The sequence below is a fragment of the Podarcis vaucheri genome (genome assembly GCF_965113315.1).
Source record: "Podarcis vaucheri genome assembly, chromosome: 8".
Taxonomy (NCBI): domain Eukaryota; kingdom Metazoa; phylum Chordata; class Lepidosauria; order Squamata; family Lacertidae; genus Podarcis; species Podarcis vaucheri.
Genome location: NC_138766.1, coordinates 69,695,839 through 69,723,126, shown reverse-complemented (window position 1 = coordinate 69,723,126; position 27,288 = coordinate 69,695,839). Strand labels below are relative to the sequence as shown.

The 27,288-nt window shown below is 44.0% G+C and overlaps 1 protein-coding gene across 1 annotated transcript in view; it reads right to left on the bottom strand.

Moving 5' to 3' along the window:
• The window catches only part of SDC2 (syndecan 2), a 62,529-nt gene extending 35,707 nt beyond the window's left edge, over positions 1-26,822 (bottom strand). The window contains exon 1 of the mRNA XM_082236154.1: positions 26,247-26,822. Coding sequence (XP_082092280.1) covers positions 26,247-26,306 — 60 coding nt within the window. The 5' untranslated portion in view covers positions 26,307-26,822. The remainder of the gene's footprint in view (positions 1-26,246) is intronic.
• Between the last annotated feature and the right edge of the window lie 466 nt (positions 26,823-27,288).

Genomic DNA, 27,288 nt, shown 5'->3' with positions numbered 1-27,288 from the left:
GTAACAGCAGCGGCTATAAACAACTATGGTCGATGTCAAGAACCTAGGTTCGAAGAACAGTGGGATAGAAGTAACAGCAGCGGCTATAAACAACTATGGTCGATGTCAAGAACCTAGGTTACCCTTGTCACCAGAGTCTGGAAACTCAATTTAAATCCCAGTTACAAATAAAACCCATGTTGTGATTGGAGCAAACCATGTTAGTGGAAAGGGGAAGAGCACATTAAAAGGTGCAAAGGTCTGCTGACTGGATCCAGAACTGAGTGCCAAAAGCAAGCTGGCTGAACTCAGCAGCTCTTGAGCGAACCAATCCCAACAAGGCTTGCATTTGGTGCCCAAACTGAAAAGGTGCTGAATACAAGCCGTAGTTGATGAGGAACAATCAGAAGCACACTGTCACATCCCTGACTGTCCCTTTGCAGTCAGGAATATAGCTGTCTCACATCCGACATCATATGATCTCAGGTGTGGGGCTTGGGAGAAATGGCCTCGTGGACTAAACTGGGGTCCCTGACATGACTTTGTAAGCCAGTGACCCTGAGCGTCTCCACCTGTAGACTAAATGAATTGTTTGCTCTTAAGTGTCTAAACATGGCTAATGAGATCAGGAACATATTCCCACCAGGCTCAAATGCTCTTTTGAGATGAAGGTACATAAATATACAGAAGAAGTTGATCACCACATCTGGAGTCCTATTCCATTTAAAAAAATCACTCTGCAACTGAGATTTGCAGTAGTAACGGTGTTTCTGACCCAATTTCGGCTGCACGCACTCCCTACATTTAAAGCCCATGGTCTTCCTCAAATAATCCTGGGAACTGTAGTTTAAACCTCACAGAGGTACAATGCCATTAAAATACAGCTTGCAAGATTATTTGGGGGGAGGTCGTGTGATTTAAATGCATGGTCTATTATTTGCAGAATGCTTTAATATCAGAGTATGCTAGTTCACCATTTTTTTCCTGCTCTTTGGTCTTTTCTTTCTTTCAACAACCACCTAAACTAAACCTGAAACTTTTTTTTAAAAGGTAAAATACTACTAAGCCATCCTAGCATTTAATGCAGAAACGAAAGAAGACTTACATAAGAAGACTAAGACACTGCATTATTACGTTAACTTGCCAGCATTGCCCATAATGACTTGCATTACATTGTTAGCAAAGGTAAGATCAGTGCGGCTGTGGTTCTCATACAACCAAGGTAACACAAGAACCCAGTCTAAGATAAACTATTTTATTGTCTCAGGGAATGAACCTTTTCAATCTCCACTGAAAAGCCACTGAATTCACATACTGAAAGACTTGTCCTTGACCGACGGAGCACTTGTTGGCTACGGGCATGTCAAAAACAACAAAGAACACTCCAACCTCAGGCTAAATAACACAAATAGTGAGTATTGTACATTTACACAGAAAAGGGCATATAGATGCACCCTTTTCTGTTTAAAACCTTGGGTTTGGAGCAAAGCATTATTTAATGTTATTTCCAATAATAACCCAGCCCTGGCCCTTCTGTCACCACACACTATTCTAGACCCTCCCCTTATATGTAAGGATATAACTGCAATGCTGTTTTACCACTGCACATTCAGGGAATGGCAAGGGAAAGTTTGGCATCTGGCTCTTTCCAAACATCTAATGTTAACATGGACGTTGTTAAGATGCTAAACTAAGCATGATCATTTTGATAAGATATAGTTCCCATATATCAAGGGTTGCCAACTCCCAAGAGACTGTGATCTACTCACAGAGTTAAAAACTGGCAGTGATCTGCCCCCAGTGGGGGATTCAGGTCAAAGTTGTTGAGCCTTTTTAAAGGGAGGAGGAAGGCCCATTTTTTAGGGGTTCAGGTCAAAGTTACTGAACTGTTTTCAGGAGGGAAATCCCTGTTTTGGGGGGTTCAGGTCAAAGTTGTTGAGCTTCTTTGGGGGGGGGGAACCTCGGTCCAGTATACCTGAAGGAGCGTCTCCACCCCCATCATTCTGCCCGGACGTTGAGGTCCAGCACCGAGGGCCTTCTGGCAGTTCCCTCATTGCGAGAAGCAAAGCTACAGGGAACCAGGCAGAGGGCCTTCTCGGTAGTGGAACGCCCTTCCAGCAGATGTCAAAGCGATAAACAACTACCTGACATTCAGGAGACATCTTAAGGCAGCCCTGTTCAGGGAAGTTTTTAACGTGTGATATTTTATTGTATTTTTGGTTTTTATGGAAGCCGCCCAGAGTGGCTGGGGAAGCCCAGCCAGATGGGCGGGGTATAAATAATAAATTATTATTATTATATTATTATTATCTACCAGTGATCTACCACAGAACGTCCACTGATCTACAGGTAGATCACAATCTACCTGTTGGACGCTCTTGCCATATATCAACTATGCAAATATAAATGACTTTATAATGTAATACTCCCACTGCTCACGCTCAGTTATGGAGAGGTTATGTCACAGCTGAAGCCTTGGTGGTGTCTATTCAATGATTCAGTTAACTGACAGTGTCCCCGCTCCATTATTTTTTCCTCAGATGTGATTGACGTAAGCGTGTAACACTCTACAAGTTTTTCTGGAACTGATCGGTGTTATTTTACTATAAAACTAATGTAATGTTCTTCAAAACAAATTAAAAACCAAGGAAATGTAAAAAAATTAGATGAAATCTACTAGCACATATTTAGACTCAACACAGAAGCTATAAAAAGTGGGAAGTCCATATACTGCTTTCCTTCATAAAATCTATGTTGTATCGACAGGCCTGCAATTTAAAGGCAGCTCAAAGGCACTCAGTGCTCACTGCAGAAAACATCAGCACCTCTCACAGAAAAACACACACTGGCTAATATAGACCCATGTATACACATTGGAGAATCCAGACCTAGGAACCATCTGCAGTAGACATTTAAAGCAGTATACCCAGCCACTTCCAAGGATTCAATGGTTGATTCGATAACCATGGTATTCTGGCTCCTCACAAACAGTCCAGCCGGTCAAGTAATGGTGACTACTGATGGAGCAATTTTTCCCCCTGTGGTTCCGGGGGATAAGCCCCAAAACTGCTTGTTCAAATTTCCAGAAACATTGGCAACAACCTCTTGGGAGTAGAAGCTGACTTTGAAAGTGGAACAGGCTGCCTTGCCCAGTCGTGGATGCCCCTTTGATAAAAGAGCCTGATGGGCCAACTATCAGGGATGCTGAAGCAGCATTCCTTACTGGGCTAGAGGAGGATGCAGCTACAAGTGATCTCAAAAGATTCAACTATTCTTCTATCTATCTATCTGCCTGGTAAATTATACTCTCAGGAGAAACACCAACCTGCCCACCACCACCATGACTGCTAGCCTTCCCTAGCCACCCCACAAAAACCTCGTTCACTTTGACATAGGCTGCTTACATATCATGCATTTAAATCACATTTTTCTCCCTCAAAGAATCCTGGGACCTGCGGTTTACCCTTCACAAGTCCCTACACCCTATAGTCCCCAGGATTTGGTGGGAGGTGCATTTATATGTGCTTTAAATGTATGGTGTGCAAGTACCATGCAAGAGTGCTCTCTTCCAAACTTCACATATTATAAGCATAATAAGGGTAACAATAACATGCTTCAGATTTTGCTACCACATAGTTTCTTTGAATGTGGGAAAGGGAGTAACACGCATCCTACTTGAAAGCAGGCATTGGCAGGGGGGAAAGGAAATGAGAAACCAACACTCTGCTGTCTATCTGGGGAGAAAAATATTTATACACGTTATGTTAAATGTTTGACCAAGAATGCAACACAGCTCTCCAAGGACGCCTGTTCCTCTTTAGTTGATGTATTATGAAAATCACCTTCTGATCTGCCAACATGCAGAATGCTTTTACCACTGCGACTTCCGGAGCACGTTTCCCCCCCTCAAAAGAAGTTTTTTATTTAAAAAAATCAATTTCGACTGTTCTCCTCTTTGATCTCTTTGTTCTCTCTTCCTTTTCTCTAAGGAGGAGGTTAACATCTCCCAAGAGAAGCCAAGACTCCCAAGTAAGCAGGCTGTGCAAAGCTCCCTAAAGCAGTGACCTACTGTACGTTAACAGCATTAACAAGGATTACGCATGCCTCCCTCCTCTCCCTGCCAACCACAAGGGCTCGCGATAACCACTTTGCAGGCCTTGCACCGCTTTCACAGTCTTCAGGTTGGGTGCCCTGGCAATCCAAACACTCCATAAATAAACAGAACAAGGGTCCTAGATGGAACGGAGCAGCGGTGCATCCGGACAAAAGGTGCAACGTGTTGACCTGTTTGTGTCTTTCCATCTTCAGTTCGAAAAGCGAGACCCTTTGACATGGCAAGTTCCAGTTCAGTTTTTTCAGCAAGTTCCAGTTCGGTTTTTCCACTTTCCCTAAATATATGCTCTACTGTATTTTCAAAGGCAATATAAAAAGATTTAATAAATAATATTTGAAAGGTATGTTATATATTAGGACTCTCTCTCTGAGATACTCAGCGGTTTATACAGATTGTTATAATTTTATCGTTAAAAGATAAGGGCAGTGTTTTTTGTGTTTGTTTGTTTTTTAAAAAAATTTAATATATTCCATAGGTATCCTCTAAATAGGCTGGGCACTACAGAAGAGACTCAGTAAGCAGTTTCAAAATTTTATCGTTGGGTGGGAGTAGAGCAACTTCCATAGAACCACAGAATTGTAAGGTTCCCCCAAAGGTCATCAAGCCCAACCCCCTGAAACGCAGGAATCTTTTTGCCCAACGTGGGGCTCAAACTCACAGCCCTGAGGTTAAAAGCCCCATGCTCTACCGACCGAGTTATCCTAGCTGAAGCCTTTGCTCCTCTGAGGCGGAGATTGCTCTTTCCTTCGCTTCTGTCATTACAGGGTAGTGACAGGCCATTCCGTTCGGGCAGCGGTTCTCAACCTGTGGGTCCCCAGATGTTGTTGGACTACAACTCCCATCATCCCTGAGCTCTGGCCTTGCTAGCTAGGGGTGATGGGAGTTGTAGTTCAACAACATCTGGGGACCCACAGGTTGAGAAAGGCTGCGTTAGGGCATTCTCTGCCGGGGTGGGGGCAGCTGTTGGTCTTGTGGCTAAGAGCCAGGACCCGGCTGATCTTCACTTCGTACTTGGACTTGCTATGTGTTAATTTGAATCCTGTGTTGGAAAACTTGGCTGTTTCTCTTCTGCTTATTAATTAGCACTGATGGCTTTTCCTCCTGCCCTTGATGAACGAAGTTGCAGTGTCCTCAAAAAATGACTATTTCACACTACTCACATAACTACGAATGCAAGTTGATTCACAACAATGTTGTTTTCCCAACCATGATGGATCTTTGACTAGGGTCTAGTTGTGCAAACTGGGGGGGGGGGGAGAGAACGGGACCAGACTATATTTTTTAAGTAAATGAAGCAATATAGAAAAGACTGTCTCAGCAGATACAATGCATTTTTAAACAACACAGGCAAAATGGAGACACAGCGTTCCCAAGACTCAGTGAGCGTAAGGAAAGGAAGATGCTATGTTTCTAGGCAATTTACAATAAAGCAAATAGTTCTGTGCTGTATCGAGAACGGAGCCTTCCAGACGTTATTGGATTCAAACTCACATCATTGTTGAATGGGCCCAAAATTTCTAGAAGGCCACAGATTACCCATCCCTGTCCTATATTTCAAGTGAAAATACATTTCATAAAGAAAAAGGTACCATCTGAAGTGGCTTTCCAGCAACAAATTTCATAGCCTAGTCCTAGGATGTTTTGCTATCACTCATCCTAAAAGAGTTGTTGTGAAACAGAAGGGCACACCACGTAATATAAGCCAGTCTTAAACTGGCTTGACTCCCATTCCTCAGTTCAGGAAACAGGAAAACCTGTAGCTCTCATGGGAGTGCTCTGGATCACAGCTCAAAAATTCCGAACTCCCGTTCTCAGGGCTCTTCTGGGAAGCTATGACATTTAACCTATGTAACACAGATGTCTGTACAGTTGATAGCATCCCCTGTGTAAACCCATCCCAAGTCCTCTGGACAGCCTTGAAAAGAAATCCAAACAAAAGTACTAAGAAGGCGGCCAGCAATGCTGGGCCAAAACTAGAGATACAGTACACTTTGGTTTGGATCCCAAGATAAGTTAACTGGAAGAGGTTCATGGAAGGAGCGTTTCCTGTTCTGTCCTTGCTCGTGAACCCAAATGCATCTGCTGAAAAGTTTCTCTGGAAGGGTCAGCAGCGCTACTGAATAATGTGGGACAGGGTTGCTGGAGGAGAGGGAAAACACCCAAAACTGAACTTTGATCTTAACCTAGGGATGGAAATCTCTGCCACTGCATATGTTGCTGAACTTCAACTCCCAGCAGCCTCAGCCAGCATCCTAGGCACTGGATTTTTTTTTGCAGCATTAAAAGAATGAGATATGAAATTTACACCATACCTTCTGAATAAGCAAGTCTTACCCAAGACTGCCTTATATCAACTATATTGAAATGAAGAGCAATATCAACAATATATAGACCGCAAAATAACAACCATGACAAATTAAAATTATAGCAACAAAATCAGCAAACTCAACAAGGATTTTGGTGTTAGAACTCAAAACACCCTGACTTGGATGCAGTCATACCTTTTAAAAAGGCACTATTTATACATTTCTAGTTGTACCAGAACATAGACTGAGCAACAGATTTGACTGTACAGCCTACTGAAAAGCAACTCAGTGCAGATAGATGGCATTAACACTCAGGTGTGCATCCAATTTTCCTTTGCGGTTCCTGATTCTACGGAATATATGTTCAGTTCTCTTTCACTCAACTGACAGTTTTGCACAACTCTGTGTAGCTCATGCCCATAAAGTGAAGTCTGACTCACAGTAAGTTGACATATTTATTCAAACTTACTTGTGGACCTTGCAAACATATAAACTTCTTTAAGGAAAAGAAAATCAGGAGCACTGAATATGTAGGTCAATCCTGCCTTGGAGAAATCCTTGAATTGCAACCTTTTTATTTGCTCTAATTCGTCTACTGAAAGGCAAGGGGGAAAAGCAAGGAAGACTATTTATAGGTAAGTGTCAATGCCTTTAGTGGGTCCAGAGGGTTAATAAGTTGTTCATGATGCAGGGTGTGCATAAGCAAGCTCTCAGACAGCAGCTGCTGATCTGGAGATAATCCGTCAAGAGTTGTGCCACGGAGACTCTCTTCTCCCTTGCCTAGCGAGACAGCTTGGCAGGAGGCCCGAGTTGGTTGGACCGTATGTTCCAGACACATTACGTGCCTGTGACTGGTGTGCAACTGACTCAGCAGAAGCCAGGATTTGGGTGGTTTGTTCTACTGCACATAGCGTGCGACACACACACACACACACACATTCGGCATTCTTTTATACCTTTCAGTGTTCAATGGCAGATACCACAGTGCTATCAGGACAACCCAATGTACCTTGACTGAGATATTAAAAAGTCAAACATCTGACAAGAGTATAAAGCCAAGTAGGTGGAACCAACATTTATTTTCATTGCATTTGTGAATGAAAGTGCTTTGCTCATAATGAACTTCTTCTCTGCCATGCCACTTTCCTAACTGGAATCCCAATGCCACTGCAGCAAGCAAATAGGAACCCACATTTCAGTAATGTGCAACATGTAGTTTGGTCCCAACAGAGCTTCCTTTTAATCTGGCCCTCAGGATGAATGCACAACTTTTGATTTCTCAATACTGCCACCTTACTTTTATACCCAGCTTATACACCAGCATTTTTTAATAGAATGCTTGGATAGGTTAGGGTCTTTGTTGTTTCTTAATAAAAACACGGGAAAGATGCAGGAAAATTTGACCACTTGGCAAGTCCTTTTGTCTTAAGGAGAGAGGTTAACTAACAAAACAGCTGAAATCAATGGGTGCCTTTGTAACTTTGAGTGCACTGCCCACCTATCCTCAATGTAGAACTGCTTTTGAAGACTTTTGGAATTTCCACCTGGTCTAGAACAATGCAATTTGCTTTTCAGTTGGAGACATGGAAGCAGCAATCTATTCTGCATGACTAAGCATCACAAATCAAAACACTTGTTTTAACTTATAAATCCCTATACAGCTTGAGTCTACCATATTTATTAATTTACTTAGAAACTTATGCACAACTCAATCTGAGAAATATCTGAGTAGTGGACAATACAAATCCACATAATTACAATATGAATATGTCCAATCAGTAACACAGAGAAACGTATGGCTGAGTCACACTCAAGAATGTGAATAACAATGTGGTGGTGATGATGATGATGATTACCAGTTGAGTTCAAAAGGTTTGGGGTCATCTGCTGCATACGGCTTCCAGATGATGACTTTAATCTTGTTATTTTAAGTACTCTTTATTGCTATTACTCATCAGCAGACTCAAGTTGCCCAAAATCCATACCAATATTTAAACAAGTAAAAGCATGTGTTTTCCACTTCAGTCCCATGCTGGCCAATATGCAGCTTTTCCAAACTTGAAAATGAAAGGTGCATATCTAAACCATATATAGGTGACACATCTCAGTGCTAAGAGGGCATAAACATACACTGCAGCAGGTTGTATAAAAGAGATGAGGTCCCAGGTCCAATCCATGGCATCTCAGGTAGCAGAGATAGAGAATCTGTGGCCCTTCAGATATTGTTCAACTATAATACTCATCAGCCCAATCACCACTGCCCATGCTAACTGGAGCTGATGAGAGTTGAGAGTCCAATAAGATCTGGAGGGCCACAAGCTCCCCATCCTTGACTTGAAGAGTCATTGCCTTCCAGAGCTGGGCCACGGGCAGCAGGTTGAACTGAACCAGGAGCTGGAATCAGAAGCCATGGAACAACCCAGAAGTCAAAACCGAAGGACAAGCCAGGACTGAAGGACAAGACAAAAAGAGGCAGGGTTTGTCTGAGAAGCAATACAAGCTTATCCTTCTCTGACGCGTGGTGAGGCATGTTAAGTTGTGGGTGAACATATCAGACGACACAGCGATTCTTCAAACAGCACTTGTTTATTCACAGGCCAGGACAGAACTGAACTGAAGGGTTCAGTCAGCCTGCTTATATAGAGCTCCAGTACAATGTAACTGTAACAATTTTCTAAAACTATCCAATCACTGAATGTCACTTTCGATCCCTTATTTGCATAACTATCTACAGTATTCCCCTGCTGGCCCAGGGTGAGAACTTCAGTACATAACAAGGCATGTAGCTCACTTCACTCCCGTTCCACTTAGTGTGTGTTGCCATCCTTATCTGTGAGGTGTTCAGCCCTCAATTGCTGCAGCTCATTCTCCAAACCCTACAATTCCACAGTGTCTTCTATTCTTGGTGTTTTTTTTAAGCGATGCAAGGTTTTTTCCTTTCCAAAATGTACAATGCCCCCAGGCAATGATGACCAGCGTCCACTGAGACTAGTGGGGTGGAAGACAGGGATGCCAAAAGGAGGTGGAGCCAGAGACATTGATAGGCGGAGCCACAACAAGTGGAGTCAACCAACTCTACTTCTACCTCCTCCCTGCTAAGTTCTAGATGGGGCAGCACTGAGACTATTAGCAGAAGAAAGCTAATAGCCAGTGACAGTCCCTGGCCTGGATGTAAGGAAGAAGGTAGACGGGTGGGGACTGGCTGGAGGCAGAATGGGGTTGGTGGTGAAGCAGTACCCCATTTGCCTTAATGAACCAGGCCCCACTGCCCCTAGATCCAACCACCACATGGGACTCATTCCCCCTCTCTTCTTCTGCCTACTTAGACCAGCACATCTGGTTGGATGGCAGAAGCTGGCCATCTGTCATGGATGCTTTAGCTGAGATTCCTGCATTGGAGGCAGCCGTTCCCTTACAAGTCTATGATTCTATGATCTGAATGAGGGACATCCACTTTACTAATACAGGGGAGAGGAATTTAGAATGTAGTCATTGTCTTGCAGGGATGTGGGGCCGGGGGGCGGCAGCTCCTTTTTTAAGAAAAAGAAAGAAATAGTGCAACTTTAAAATAAGCATCCCTGCAATGGCACACACAAATTTACATCCTTAAAAAAAATCAGGTTGTGAGCAAGAACCACAGTTAGGGCGCAGCCTCCATTCACAAAAGCCTCTAGCAAACAAATCTCTCGTAATAAAGGCTAATTGACAACTGCGGAGCGCCAAATGAGAGACTGCCACTACTTAATTGCAGGTACGTTCTGTGAAGCTTCATGCTATATTTAACGCTTAGCCTAGGCAAGGGGCTGCCGCCTGTGAATGATGCTCTACAGCAAAGTTTTTCTGTCCGTGAGCGTTTAAGCCGGGAAGAATTTACCTCAAAACCTTTCCCGACAAATTAGAAGGGCAAGGCCGACTTGCCCACTTTCCTCAGAGAAAGTAGGTCAGGACTTCCCTGAATGGCTCCATTGGAAGGCTGTGCCCAGAATGCAGATCAAATGCCTTTCATTGGATTAGAAGCAACAGCATTAAGAGGTAAATTCATATAGTACTAATTGTCACCAGAACAAGAGGTTGTGGCTTGCTTCTTAAATGGTACGCAGAACCTCTCCATCCCTCAAAGTAAGAGGCTAGAAGTTTGATGTTGCTTCCACCCTATTTATTTATTTTGCAAGATTTATGCACTACTTTATTGTAACGAAACCTTGAAGCGATTTACATGAAAAACATATCAGGTGGTTTTTTTTTTAAAAAAAAACACCTACTGAAATCATTTAAAAAATAATAATTAAAATCAACTATAAGCTAAAAACCAGGTTAAAACACTTGTCATCATTCTACATGTCTGGATGGGCTTGCATAAGCAAAAATGTTGTAAGCAGGCACACACACACACACAGAGTACAGCAAACACAGCTGCCTTATGTCAACAAGCAGGGAGTTCCACAGTGTGAATGCCACCACAATAAAATATTGATTTCTTACAAATGCAAAGCAAGGAAGCGAACATGGAAATGAGCACTAGACAAACTGGAACGTGTCCAGAGGAGGGCAACCAAAATGGTCAAAGGCCTGGAAACGATGCCTTATGAGGAACGGCTAAGGGAGCTGGGCATGTTTAGCCTGGAGAAGAGGAGGTTAAGGGGTGATATGATAGACATGTTCAAATATATAAAAGGATGTCATATAGAGGAGGGAGAAAGGTTGTTTTCTGCTGCTCCAGAGAAGTGGACACGGAGCAATGGATCCAAACTACAAGAAAGAAGATTCCACCTAAACATTAGGAAGAACTTCCTGACAGTAAGAGCTGTTCGACAGTGGAATTTGCTGCCAAGGAGTGTGGTGGAGTCTCCTACTTTGGAGGTCTTTAAGCAGAGGCTTGACAACCATATGTCAGGAGTGCTCTGATGGTGTTTCCTGCTTGGCAGGGGGTTGGACTCGATGGCCCTTGTGGTCTATTCCAACTCTATGATTCTATGACTTGCACAACATGAATTGTTAGGGGAAAGCCATGAAAACTGAATAAACTGCCATGTGAACACAGCTGATGGTAAACATTCTTTCATTTAAGTGCTAATTCTTTCTCTCTCTCTCTTTCTTTCAAAAAATACAAACAGAAAAATGTTTTCGTACTAATTGGGCATAACCCTTCAGGCACTGTTTGAAATTAGCCAGGAGCGAGGCGCATTTTGCACCTGGCTATCGGCCACTTGCTACAAAGTGAAGATGCTTGGGGCCCCGGATAGCACCTGACATCTCCACCATCTAGAGGTGCATGTCTGGGGATCTGGACTGTTTTCACACACTAATACCCCATCCTGTAGAATTCTATCAGTTATATTTTATCTGCATAATCAGAATGAAATTCAAGAACCAAAATGCTTTTTCTGTGCAGACTGAGCAGGAGCAGTGAACAACGCTATAGTTAACTGTTGTAGCTTGTCTACACTTACCGCACCCCACTGCCCTGAATAATATTCTTAATTTTATGAATGGTCCATGCCACCATTAAGAAAAAGAGGTAGGAATAGGGCCAATAGATATATGGACTGTCCCTTGATCTAGTCACTTTTCTTCAAGTTCTCGTAAGTTCTTAACCTAGCTCAAGGTTGTCCTCTGAACTAGCCAGATGTTTAACTGAGAATCAATCACAGTCAGCCCATCATTTGAAAAATAAGTCTTTAGAGCCATCTTGCCCCAAAATGGCAACTAGACATTCTGTTTTGATGGCTGAAACCTTGGTTTAAGGAGCCATTTAGCCCCTAGCTTACATATCTGAGCTTCTAACACTGCCTCCAGGCACACCTCGTAAGCAAGGGTCAGAAAAATGAATGGGAGTTCTGCATTGTTTTTGCATCCATTCCATGAGGCTTGCTCAGGAAAGGTATAGAATATGCTTTTAAATGAGTCCAGCTTTGTATTCTTTAGATTAGGCATGAGCAGTTTTTGGGCTTGTCAGGGCTTCTTTGTTGTTTTTACTAGAACCCCAAGATCTATCAACCAGAGTCAGGTGCAAACAACAACCAATTAGAATTGAACAGGGTGTCTCTGAACACATTCTGAGTCCAGGAATTTCTTTGCAGTACAGAACTGAACTGAACTCACTGTTCCTTTGCATCGAAGTTCACTGCTGGTTACCTTTCTTCATTTTAGAAGCCTGGCTTAGGTGGAAAAGTCATGTATTCTGGTTTATTAAAATGTTTTGGGCTCAGAAACCCTTGCTAACCTACTGCAAATAACCCAGATATCTACCAGCACATCCTGATCTAATTTTAGCCCACCCCTGCATCAGATCTTTGTGGTATTTGTTCATGACTTTTCTGATTATTATTTTTTCCTCAAAGAAGATTCTGGCAAAGCAAGCACTTTAAAATTGATATTTTAATGATACAGTGGGGGAAAACCCTATAACTTAAGTTTCACAATAATTGCACCGGTCGTACACGGTCCATGTTCTCAAATCTATTACAATAAGCCAAATAAGAACATCCCATTTTGCATATGCTCACTATTTTCATTCCTTCCCTACTTATAAGGGATGCATTGTTCTACAACGAAAGCAAAATCATTCCATCAGTCAAGCAGAAATGCTTGAAGAGGTGAAATAATTTCCATTCAACACCACCTATAGTACATAGCACAGTCTGCAATACTGAAAAAGCAGCATTATATTAGGACATCCTGACAGTTGCACAGTTGGTAGGGCTACTGAACTGACCCCCTGCCACCACCATAGCATACCCAGAGGGCAAAGCAGCAGAGAAGTTTGCGTGGTGCAAACACACCAGCAGGAACGCAAGATGGATTCTACTAGTGCTTTTGTATCATGCTGACCTTGCCTCTGCAATGATGGGAGGTCAGGTAAAGCAGTGCCCCGAACCACTTCAGCAGTCACAGATTTGTGAGCCTTTTGGAGGCCTGGATTCACATCTGTCAACAGCCATGCAATTCACTGGGTGATCATGGGCCTGTCACTGTCTGAGTCTACCCTACCCAAGCAATCATGCACCAAACCAAATTTGTCCGCCTACTTCACAAGCTTACAACACTGGCAAATACTACTCCAGCATATGGTTTTGCTGCTCCTGCTGCAAAAAAAGCACCAGAGTTTCAATTGTGCTGAATTTTCTGCTCCGCAACACTATTTGCCACCTATAAAAAGTGCACTTGTTGAGCAAAAATGCATTGCGCAAAGCAGCCCAAATCCAAAAGAGAAGGCCTTATGCTGCAATAGGTTTCAATATCCTTAAGCACTCACTTTTGCATTGTGGCCTAAACTCTCACAAAACAAGCATTTGCTTGAGAATGTTGCCTTTAAATTTTGACGTATGACTTAAATAGTCCAAGTATAGTTTAGCTCTTTAAAAGGTATTGCTAACCAGAAGCAAGCAACTGACTACAATTCATCCCTACCTTTCCAAGCCTCCCTTGGGACAAAACAAATCTGAATACAGTAGCACCTCGGCTTATGTTACCCTCGGGTAACGTAAACTTCAGGTTGCGAAAACGGCAAACCCAGAAGTGTTTCACCACGCACGCATGCGCAGAAGCACTCTACAGAGCCACATGCATGCACAGAAGCAGTCCCTCTGGTTGCGGAAACCTGGGGATCTGACCAGAGCTCCCGAACAGATCCCGTCCGCAACCGGAGGTACCACCGTACAACTCACTTTTGCCTGCCATGGATTATATAAAGACATTTGGGGCTACTGACCCAATCAAAGTCTCTAAAGAAACCAGCACACAAAACCAGCAGACAGCAACGAAAACCTAACCAAGTTTTCAAAAGCCAGATGAAATTCGTGCTTCACCCACACTTTCATCAATCTGAAGATTGCCAAGCTGTCCTGGACAAGGACTCAGTAGGCAAGGACACTTTTTCTAGACCTGGACTACCATTGAGGGAAGGGTTTGTGTTGTGGAATATTTCGTGACAAGGAACAAGACGTTTGCACTGTAATCCAGGTAAGAACGTAACAGAAGGGTGGAGAGGACCCGTGACCAAATATTGTTAAGGCTACAGCTTCCATCATCCATGACCACTGGTCATGTTGACTGGGGCTGATGGAGGCTGCTAAACTGGCTACCCCTAAACTGTACCCCCTCTCACAGAAGAGTGTTAATGTGCCTTAAGGAATGTTGGACCAGGTTGGCCATGTTTCCAGAATTGGGAAATATAATAACATTTTGTGATTCCGTGACACTTATGCCATAATGGGCAAAACTCCTGACATAAATCCCATCTAGGGAGCAATGGGAGTTCCACCACCAAGGTGCCACAACAGAGAAGGGCCCACTACTTTGGGGCAAAAGAAAACATGCGCAAGACCAGATTGTCAATCAGTTCAAATCCCCATCCCTCAGCTTCACTGGATTGTGGATTCACAGGCTGCCTGAAATGAAAGCCAGAGTGTAAACATAAAGCTAATGCCAAGCTCAGCAAACGTAATATGCTCGGCCAAATAAGGGCTCCACAGACATTCAGTCTCCAGCATGTTTCGCGCGATTCCTTTCTCTAAAGCGGCACATTACAGTTGAAATGCCAAGCCTCACAGCTAAGAAATAATCAAAGAGTCTACGCCGGAGAAATTATAAACAAAGCCATCAAAGACTGGAAGCTGTGTACAGTATTTGAGTGCAGGGGGATACATATGAAATTTTCATTGAGCTAATAAAAGCAGCAGCAATGTTACTTCAAACTTTCTGCCTCGGGGTGGTGATTCCATTCTCTCTCCACGAATTCAAACGCGGCACAACGCAGAAGTGTTTAAAGAGCACGCAGGGTAAAAATGCTGTCACAGACATTAAGATGTTTCCATCACAGCCATCGTTCTGTCATCAGGACTTGGTAACAAAATGTTTCCAAATCTTAGTCCAGGATACACAGCAAGAGTCCTGAAGCCCAAGAATGTGCTTCTCTCCAAAATGGTTGAACACCCAGTGCTACATTTTGTTTTTAAAACAGCTCCATTCCACTTTTATGTCCAAATAAGAAACCTAATAAGCATGCACTGGGAACCATGGAGTAGGAGTTGCCAACATGGTACCCGCAGGCCTTCCCTGACACCTTCAGAGTCCCCACCCCAGCTGAAAATAGGATGGAAATAAGTGTTCTGCTGTAGCCAAAGAAATAAGTTGTGATGTGTGCACACTGAGGTGGGGGAGAAATTAAGATTCAGTTTGCATTTAGAGGAAAATCTACCCAATTCACACTTTCGGAAACAATACGCAATCTGAAGAGCTGCCATATTTCAAAATCCTCACTTGTCTGGGTTTTGTAATGCAGTGTTCCAGCCAAATAATATGTACAGAAATGCATATTGGAGGGTAAAGTGTGTGTGTAAATGCATATAGATAAAAATATTATTATTATTATTATTATTATTATTATTATTATTATTATCAACAACAACAAGAAGAACCATGTGGATAAAGTTGATCCGTTAAGTATTGTGTTCTTGGACTTTTGACAAAGTCTCTCACCAAAGGTTCCTAGGCAAACTTAGCAGTCGTGTGACATGCCCTATGTAAGTGGTTAGAGAAGAGGAAGCGGAGAGTAGGAATAAATGGATAACTCTCACAATTTAGGGGAAGAATGTAAACAGTGGGATATCCCCAAAAGGATTGATAATATCTCTAATCTGGTTTCTCTTAGTTCCTCATTTTTCTAACCTTAAATTCAGTTCATCACATTTCTGTTTCACATTTGCTTTTTTAAGAAAACAATTATTGTTAAACTGTGTGCATTTCTCCTAGCATACAAATTTTTGCATGCAATTTCACCTGATACAAAGCATTTTGTATATTATTTTCACCAATACTTTATGTACACGTTTCCCTAATATGCATTTCAATTTGTGTACTGTTGTAGGAAATGTGAATTTGGGCAAAACAAACTGAATTTATCCCCTGCCGCTATCTCTAAAAGATATGTAAATTATCCAAAGTTACGGATGAGCAATAAGGTAACTTATTAACGTTAGTATAGGAAACCAATTTATTCAGGGAAATAAAAATGCAAGGGTTTGCAAAGAGCTCCAGAAGAATTGACACTAATTGGCAAATGCTGTTCAATGTAAATGTAAAATATGGTACATTGGGACTGAAATACCTAACTATGCATATACAGTGGTACCTCGGGTTAAGTACTTAATTCATTCTGGAGGTCCATACTTAATCTGAAACTGTTCTTAACCTGAAGCACCACTTCAGCTAATGGGGCCTTCTGCTGCTGCCGCGCCGCCGGAGCACGATTTCTGTTCTCATCCTGAAGCAAAGTTCTTAACCTGAAGCACTATTTCTGGGTTGGCGGAGTCTGTAACCTGAAGCGTATGTAACCCGAGGTATCACTGTACACGGATAGTGTCTGAGCTGATAGTGATTGACCAGAAGGAAATCTTAATTTCACTGTGTAGAGCCCAATGAAAAAGTCAACGTAGTGTTCAATAGCAGAGTAGAGTAGCTCTTGCTTTTATGTTTGTAAAAACTCTACCTACATCTGATCAGAAGAGCACATACCTGGAGATGACCAAAACCTATTTATTTCCTAAAATTTATATACTGCTTGATTGTAGAAAAAACCTCTAAGCGTTTTACAAAAAAATATGTGTATGAGAAACGTACTATGTAAAGTTTGCATCAAGAAGCAAAGGTTCCAATAGCAGCAGGGCCATCATAGCCCTGAATGTCAGATCCATTCAGAAATTATGCCTTTGAATCTTATTAACACAAAGAGAGAGACACGCAATCTTTTCATGATGAATACCGAAATTAAAAAAGAGTCATTACAGGTAAAGATACAATATTTTTATTAATTCCGATTCTGCAAAACTTAGGAAGGTGGAGAGAAGGATCCACCAGTTGGAAGGGATGGCTAATAGCTTCCTCGTTCATCCCACCTCTCTGGCCCGCACACTCAACACAGTGAATAACTAAGAAGTCCCAGCACTGCAAACTACAGTGGTACCTTGGTTTGCGAACTTAATCCGTTCCGGAAGTCCGTTCTTAAACCAAGGCATGCTTTCCCATATCAGCAGGGGACTCAAGTTACAAACGGAACACACTCAACAGGAAGCGAAGCATGTTCTTATTCCAATGCAAAGTTCACAAACCAAAACACCTACTTCCCAATTTGCAGAGTTCTTAATCCAAGTTGTTCATAAACTAAGCCAGGCTTCCTCAACCTCGGCCCTCCAGATGTTTTCACACTAAAATTCCCATCATCCCTGACCACTAGTCCTGCTAGCTAGGGATCATGGGAGTTGTAGGCCAAAAACATTTGGAGGGCCGAGGTTGAGGAAGCCTGAACTAAGCTGTTCTTAAACCAAGGTACCACTGTACTCTGATATCATTGCCTCCAATTTGGATGCCTTACCTCCAGTGCTGAGATTAAGAACTGTGAAAGGAAGGGCTCAACTACATACATACTGCGGACCGTGTACTTTAACTTGCTGTGGGTGGGGTGGGAAAGGAAGGATTTTGAGCCAAACAGCTGATAGAAAGAGCACCTTCCCTTCTCCAATATGGCCACCCATGTGGCTCTTTTTTCTTTTTCTTTTTTAAAAAAAGCTCTCCAGAGAATCACATGACTGAGTATCATGCTTCGCCGGAAGAGGTAGCCAAGCCCACACACAGACTGCAACATACCCAGGATGAAGAACATGCTTCCTGTCCTTTTCAAAAACCCAAGTGCCAGGACCAATTGTGTTTTTTAAAGGTGCCAGTGACAACTAGGCACCTACATGTTTGTGAGATGGTGTGAGGAGAAAGCATGCCGATGACAATCTGTGAATACAAGTCAGTGAGATCATTAAACACTGCTGTTTATTTTGCAAAGTAGTATTCTATATTTTGAGTATCTGCCATAGGGATCCATGGTGAAGGTTCATGTGAATTGGGGGGAACACAGCTCCAGGGTTCAAATGCTGCCCTTCTGGGTCTCGAAATATGGCCCTTGGGACTATTTCTTGGGGACACCCCTCACCAGCGTTGCTTCTCAACCTCCTTGAGTGTTTCTGCCTGGTTGGAATGTGTCCCTGAACTCTGATAATGACGCTTGTTTGGTTGCTCCACCCACTTTTGCCTCTGGCCCCACCCACCACTGCAATGTGGCCCCCAAAACATTATGTGGCCCTCAGAACAAGTTTCCCCATCCCTGATGTAAACGAAAAGATATTAACCATCCTACATGTGTCTGTGCACATGTTAATAAATCTTTCATTTTATAGCCACCTTCAGTATTACAGATCTTCCAAGACACCACAGAATTGTTTTGAGCAGGAAGGAAGAAAAGAATGCAGTGTTGTGTATTTGTGTTCAACAAGGAAGTCCAACACAATGTTAATAATGCCATCCAAAATTAATTCGCTTTTGGTTGGAAACAATTGGGTTAATGTGCTTACGAGTGTTTTAAGAAAACCATATTTTTATTTTCATTTTATTTATTTACTTGATGTGCAATTTGTTCTTTACAGATTGCTTGTGCAATATTATGCATCTATTGCTCATCATCTTATTTCACCCCAAGCAAACTCAGAACCAGACAAAAATAATTCACACTGCTTGTTGGAAGCAGTTCCCTTAAGGTTTAACTCTCTGCACAGTCATTCTCCCCAGGGTTGCTTCGGAGAACCTGTGTCATTTTGAATATTGCTGTATTATGTTATTGTTCCTCAGGACTATAGAATTCAGAAAGCAACCATAACTATCATTACATCATCAAGGATTAATCTCTCTTTGCTCAAAAGGGGTGCAAAATGTGTTTCACTGTGAACAAGGCTATGTTGTGCAATGTAGGTCTAGGAATAAATTACCAGCGCTACAGATGCAAACTCCTCGCTTGCCTTGTGAACTAAGGACACAACTAGGCAAGGTTTTGTTTGCAGAACAGCCTGAAGTAATTCTCCCATACTAGCTACAACAGGAAACCATGTTATACCACTTTAGCAATGTGTCTTGAACCAAACCCAAATTGCTCACTCATTATTTGCTGCGGCTGAAGATGAGACGCAAACATTTAAAAAGGGGGTTCTTTATGACTTCCATGCAAGCAGTGCCTTACAGGGGACTTAAAACAACCTCTCCATCTTCAAAGAACAACACAACCCTGTTTAAAAGAAACAGTCACATCTAATAAGACGACAGAGTGCTTTTCAGCAGCTACACAAGTGCTCTTTTATTCAGTCTCCGGATCACAACAACATAATTATTCGCCATAAGGAAAACATTTGAACTGGTGACCGGGAAAAGTTAACTCATTTTCCAGGGTAATTAAATAGCCGTTTAATTCTAATAATTTAATTAATAACTCATTATAGACGTGCTGCAGTGAAGTTAACCTTAAATAAAATAAGCATAGCGTGGTGGCTGTTCTTCTTTGCAAACTCTCAGAGAAAGAAAGGGAGAAAGTGAAAGAAATGCTATTAACGAGACACTATTTACTTTGCTTATTTAAAATGTTTATATTCTTCATTATATCACATTCACGGCAACTGATACACCACCATGGGAACCCCATAAATAGTAGTCTTTCTCCGTGCTTTGCTGCTAGTGCACACGTTACATATACAATCCAAGATAATAACCACAATTTTTACAGACGACTAGGTCACATCACTGTTTCTAAAGACCAACAAGGCCTCTCCTCTTAGCTAAGAAAGGGAGTCAAGAGTTGGATGGGTCTAGTTGGCTACCTAGTCCAAACCCCTATTGGTTAAAGGAAATCTAGAGCTAGGGCATCTCCATTTGGTTCAAGTGGGACTTGCAACAAAATGTTGCAGCATAGAGTGCTCCTATTCAAGGTTGCGGCTAGCCATACCATCTTCTAGGCTACTCCAGTCCATTCCTTCTTCCCATTTTCCTGTAGGAGAGCTGGAAAAATCAAAATCACATTTTGAAACCAATGCGTCCCTCGTCTAAAAGGCCTGGGACACAAATTTTCGCAGCCCGCTAGCGGCTATGGTGGCTCACTTACCAGAAGTACTGTATTCAGCGTTAACTCTGAAAGTGCATACTTGATTCTGACCAAACTAAGCCTCCTAGTGCAAAATATACACCAGGAGGCTTAGTTTGGTCAGAATCTATGATGCAATTGTCTTCAGCCTGAATCTTGCACATAGCTGATCTGCACTGAACCTCTATTAGGTAAAGGTAAAGGGACCCCTGACCATTAGGTCCAGTCGTGGCCGACTCTGGGGTTGCAGCCCTCATCTCACTTTATTGGCCAAGGGAGCCAGCATACAGCTTCCGGGTCATCTGGCCAGCATGACTAAGTCGCTTCTGGCGAACCAGAGCAGCGCACGGAAACGCCGTTTACCTTCCCACCGGAGCAGTACCTATTTATCTACTTGCACTTCACGCTTTCGAACTGCTAGGTTGGCAAGAGAAGGGACCGAGCAACAGGAGCTCACCCCGTCGCAGGGATTCGAACCGCCGACCTTCTGATCGGCAAGTCCTAGGCTCTGTGGTTTAACCCACAGCACCACCCGCATCCCATGAACCTCTATTAGAACTAGATAAAAAGAAGGTCCTGCGGGTAAGAACATCTGCTGAATAGTAATTCCATGTTTGTTTATTGCATTGCCCTTCTTCTGGAATATTTGGGGGAAGTCTAAGCCCTTCATAACTCCAGCTGCGCTGACCATAAAGAGGAGACATAAAACAATCTCTGCTACCCAGGTGAGAGTTCTAAGAATAAGTTCTAAGAATCTTCATCCATCAGTAGAACAGCTACATCATCACTGCACTATATATTTGTGGCTGACAAAATCACCTTATTACCTGCTGGGACTACTGTGCAACTGGAGCAAATGATCTGTGGTGGCAACGTGGAATGTTTTCAAGACATCCAAACATAGTTTAAGGGTAGGATGCCAGAAGCCACAACTGGGTCACCACAATTGATGGCTTTGTTGTTTACTGCAAACCTTATGCAGTTTTTCTTGTGAAACGTGCCCCCTTCATTTAACATACCACAGTGTCTATAATTCCTCATCACTTTTTGGGGGGGAGCAGCAAAAATAAAATAAAACATCTCCACTTCTACCACCTTTTTTTTCTTTCCGGGAAACTATTGATGAGAACTTACCTCTCCAAAAAGAAAAAAATAAAGGGGGGGGGGGAGAGAAATATATAAAAGGATGTCACATGGAAGATGGAGCAAGCTTGTTTTCTCCTGCTCTGGAGAGTAGGACCTGGATCAATGGATTCAAGTTACAAGAAAGGACTAAACATGAGGAATAATTTTCTGGTGGTAAGAGCTGTTCAACAGTGGAATGGACTTCCACAGGAGGCTATGGGCTCTCCTTCATTGGGGACTTTTAAGCAGAGGTTGGGTGGCCATCTGCTGGGGATTCCTTAGCTGTGTTTCCTGCAGATGTACAAGATTGCTCCCAACTCTACAATTCTATGACTCGTTGAATTGTTATCACGTTTATATCCTTCCATTGCTGCAAGGAGCTCAAGACGGCATACATGGCTCATGGGTCTGTCCCCTCACACCTCCATTTATCACCCCAACAACCCTTTAAGAGGGTAGGTTAGGCTGAGAAACTGTGATGGAACCAAGGTCACCCAGCAAGATTCATGGCCAGCTGAAAATTTTCACCCTCGTCTCCCTGGTCTAGTCTAACACTCTAGCCATTACATTACGTTGCATCAGATGGATTTGGGGGAAATGGTACTGAAACAGTATGATCTAGTTACACTTTTGGAAACAAGAACTAACACTGCACTATAGCATCGCTGAATCAACGCTGCATGCCAGCTCAGATGTAGTCTCTGCAGAAAATCCACATGGTGCTGTTTTCAGTCTAAAAAGCTCCAGAGAAAATTGTAGAGTGCTTGTGCTGGGTAGCAGAAGACCACGCCGAGTGTGTTATTCACTTGCACCATCAATTCTACATCCATTTACTCTGAAGAAGCATAATTCATCTCAATGAGACTTCTATGTAAACACGCTTAATGCGTGCAGTCTTTAGTTCATCAAAAAAAATAGCACCAGGCCCCAGCTAGCCGAGGACTTCCCAAGATGACCGACAATTCACAATTCAGTAAGTCCAAAACTAGATTTGTGCTGTGCTGCTGAGCTATCCTTCCCAATTAATGTAATGAAGGCACTTTGTGGACGTATGCATGCCTACGCCTCTTTATAAATGGTGGGGTTGGACCTGCTTTCTTTATAGTCTTCACGGATTTTCAATACGATTGGGTTCAACACCATCCTTCTTTATCAGTCTTACTGCATCCAGACAAAAGGAGCAGGACTACCAGCTCAGCCACTTAGAACTTAATGCAAAAAATAAAATAAAATATGAAAGTACTGCCAACTGCAGTGGCTCTTTCATGAATACCTTTTGTCAGAGAAACTCAAGATAATGACACCATTAGCAGGTGCATTAACTGGAAAATGAATGTTTTATGAAGGTTTAGATTTTATATAGGGACGCGGGTGGCACTGTGGGTAAAACCTCAGCGCCTAGGACTTGCCGATCGCATGGTTGGCGGTTCGAGCCCCCGCGGCGGGGTGCGCTCCCGTTGCTCGGTCCCAGTGCCTGCCAACGTAGCAGTTCGAAAGCACCCACGGGTGCAAGTAGATAAATAGGGACCGCTTACTAGCGGGAAGGTAAATGGCGTTTCTGGATCGCCAGAGTAGCTTCGTCACGCTGGCCACGTGACCCGGAAGTGTCTACGGACAGCGCTGGCTCCCGGCCTCTAGAGTGAGATGAGCGCACAACCCTAGAGTCTGTCAAGACTGGCCCGTACAGGCAGGGGTACCTTTACCTTTAGATTTTATATGAACAGTGTGGTGGAGGAATCCTAATGTACAAACATTTAAACAATTGTTCTTATACAGTGGTACCTCTGGTTAAGTACTTAATTCGTTCCGGAGGTCCATTCTTAACCTGAAACTGTTCTTAACCTGAAGCACCACTTTAGCTAATGGGGCCTCCTGCTGCTGCCGCACCACCGGAGCACGATTTCTGTTCTCATCCTGAAGCAAAGTTCTTAACCTGAAGCACTATTTATGGGTTAGCGGAGTCTGTAACCTGAAGCGTATGTAACCTGAGGTACCACTGTACTGCCATTGATCAAATTGGGGGGGGGAAGCAACTACTACTAATTAATACCATGCCCATTTTATGAAGAAAACAAACACTGAAAGACGTCGCCAATTAAGATGATCAAATCATTGCATTCAAGCCAGAAGACGGGCACAATGCAGTAATAAGCACATTTAGTCGGATCTTAAGTGAGTTTCCTTAATGTAAATTCCACAAAGTTTACTGGGCTAACCCACAAAGTAGGAGTGCTGTCCAATTGCAATCCTATGCACACTCACTCCATCATGTGGTTGGTCCAGGCTGTGTCATATGTATTGGTAGAGATATTCCTAGGGCTGCAATCCCATGCACATTTAATTTGGAGTTGGCTGCCAGTCCTATTTAACTCCAGAAAACTTATGTGAATATTCATTATCAGGCTACCAGTTTTGGAAACTCATGACAGCAAAGTCGAGCAGCTCAAAGACATCCAAAACATTTTAAAGAGGAAGGAGGGAGAAATCAGCAAACTCCACAATTAGTTCCTATATACACTTTCTAACCACAGAGAAGTGCTTATTTCATCCTCACTGTAACTTCTGAAAGGATACAGGATTGCCTGGAATGCTTCTCAATGATATTAAGCCAAGCAGAGACAGGACCCCCCCCCCCTGCCCCCCATTGACAGTACCCTAGCAAGCAAGCACACACACACACACACAGAGAGAGAGAGAGAGAGAGAGAGAGAGAGACCCTGTATGAGCAGAGAACAAGATACTAAACCCACATCAAAATCCTTAGGCGAGGGGGAAATCTCATATTATTATCAGATTTCAGCTTGGCTTCACCATTATTATTCAGTAGTTTTGAAGCCTGTATTATGCATAAGGGGAATAGGAAATGCAAACAAGCTACTCCAGAGAGAACCTCTGTGCTAACTTCAAATTCCATAAATTCAAGGTATGCTGAAGTACTTCTAACCTTGAACACCAGAAAGAGAGGAGTGGGGAAGAGGATGTAATACAGCCAGAAAAGAGGACAAGATCTTTTTACATGAGGAGTTTCAGATATGCTGAAGTGATGAGGGAAGAGACCACAACATATATTGTTCAAGATCTGCAGCTGAACCTCCCAGTTCTCGAGGGATACAAGCACTTTCAGCAACAGAATCCTGCAGGGATTCGAGCTATTTTGCAAAGAGTAAAAGATTTTCCCTCACTTTTCCATGCAAGGGGGTGGAAAGAAGAGTTTTTGATTGCACAAGGACCAGAAAAGCATTCGATTCTTAAATGTCTTATCGTCAACAATTAAAACTCCACTATATGTCAGAGGCAGAAGGCAAGAAGGGAAACGACCAGGCTTTTCCAGGCACCCTGGGTAAGCACCATAGCTACAGCCCAGAGGAATCCCTGGCTGGTTTCTAAACTTAAAGAGAGCCTGTTAGTCAACTCCAAAACAAACCCCAAGAGGGAAAACATTTCCCCAATTCCATTCTAAAGTATCAATCCCACAGGTCCAACCAGAAAGCTTTGCTGGGGATGGATGTAACTCTTAAGTCTGCTTATAATTTATTTATTTTTTGTTGGGTGAGGAGAAGCTATCATACAGCGAGCTTCTGACCAAATCCACATTTCAGTTCCAATACATCAAGCTGAACTTAAAGATTGTCTCTGGGATTCTCACCCCTGCCCCCCCCCCCGCAAAAAAACAATGATCACAATTTGAATCACCATCATATCATGTTCTCCTGAGTCTTCCAGGCAAAGTGAACAAACTGAAGCCGCAGCATCGGAGGTCTGAATCAATTACAAACTTTTTTCCTACAGTGCTAAAAAAGCAGCCACACTCTTGTCTCATGCACCCACTTTTTTTTAAAAAAAAGATGCCTTTTTATGGTGCATTTATAAAGCTTTCCCATCTCTGCATTTCGGTTTAAGCCATTATATTCGGACAATTTTTTTGGTACTTTATTAAAAAAAACAAAGGAGGCGCCACCCAAACAGAGCATCAGAAATGCAGCACAAGGTTTTGCCAAATGCCTCTTCAGGACGAACATCCTTCAATGCAACAGCCTGGCCCCAATTCCAGGAAAATCACTGCTTGGTGACATACAATGGACTGCCCTATCTCCTTTCCTCCCACCCGCCAACCCCAGTCTCGCATATCAGCACCGAGGAGCCGAAAGACCAAAGTGCCCCTTTTCTGCTCGAAAAGTTTTGATCTTTTGCGAATGACCTCAGCAAAACTTCTGCGCAGCAGATGTGGGAACAGCGGGGGCGTCTCATCCTTCCTCCCGATTGAGCCGTCGCCCCCACCCTTTCCCTCCCCAAATCGGGGCCGACCCCTGGGCTTCTAGAATCGAGATGAGGGGGGGGGGCTTTTTCCAAAATAGACACCCCCCCCCCATCTCAGATGGGGCCAGCGTGACATTCCGTGCTGTTGGCTGCCAGCACTAACTAGCGGAGCGGGGAGGGCAGGAAAAAGAATCCTCGAGCGCAGCGGGGAAAGTGAAGCGAAGTTTCTGCAGGCGCTGAAATAGCCAGCGGGGCTTCGCTGCCTGCACGAAGCGGGAGAGGGGGGGTTGTTTATCCGCACCAGTTGACCAAAATGCAGCAGTTAGGGGGCATCGGGGTTGGCTGCAAGGCTTGCGGGGGGGCCGGCTGCATGGAATGCGACTGAAAGCGGGGGGGGGAGAGAGAGAGAGAGAGAGAGAAAGGAAGCTGCCAGTATCGATTCGTCCCACGGTTGCTCCGCTTCTCCCTCCCGCCCACTCCTCAAAAACAAATCTTTTTGCAAGAAGAAGGGACGTACCGTCTCTGCCGAGACGCAGGCCGCCGAGGCGAAAGCAAGCAGTATCCACACGTTCCACATTATTCCCGGGGTTGCAAGCGGTGGCTTCGAAGGACCCGTCCCCCCCTCCACAAAAAAAGGAGAGCGCGCACTGGAGAGGAGAGATTCCCAGGCAGGTCCTGCGAGTAATCCTCCTCCTCCTCCCCCCTCCTCGCCGGCAGAAGCGACGGGCTCGCGGGCTCCCCCTCTTCCCTGGTCTCTGCTCCTGCAGACGCCGCTCCTCCTCGCTCGCTTCAGGGAGGAGTTGGCTGGCTTGTGGGGAGCAGAAGGGGAAGGGGCTGGGCTGGAGGGCTGCTCCGGACTGCCGCCGCCGCTCGCTCGCCTTCGCCGCTTCGTCGGACTCAAGCCCGTCCCTCTTTCTCTCCCTCGCGCCGGGTCCGGCCAAGAGAGGCGCGCAGGGCAACGCCACAAAGTTTGGCCGAGGCGCCGGAGTTGCCCGCGGGGAGAAGGGAGCGGAGCCTCGGCGGTCGTCGTCACAAGCCGCGCTCTTAACTCGCCGTTTTTCCGCTCGGCTTTCCTTTCCCAGGACTGTGCGAGCGCGACTCCTAGTTGAAGCCTGAGGGAAATTCCTGCAGGATTACGGCGCGGATTGGCAGGTCGCGCAACCAGTGGGAAGGAGGGGAGGGGAGGCGCGCGGGGCGCGCGGCGGCAACCCCGGCGCTGCTTGGTCCCTCGCAAAGCCAAGCTAATCCCCCCTCAGAGCCGCCGCCCCCTGACCACGTACCGCTCTCTCCACACACACACACACACTCACTCACTCACTCACTCACTCACACTCTCCAGCTCCCCTCGTCCAACCCGCCTAGGAAGGCGCAGCGTGGGGGGTGTTCTGTCTTCCTTTGCTGAGTAGCGTCGTGCAGACGGGAGAAACGAGCTCAGGCGCGCGCGCGCGCGCGAGAAGCCCACTCCCCAGCAATAAAATATTTGATGGGCATTGCCATTCAAAATAGTGTGTGCGCGCCACGTCATGTGATCGATTATGCTGGGTGGGGCTTACCTGGTT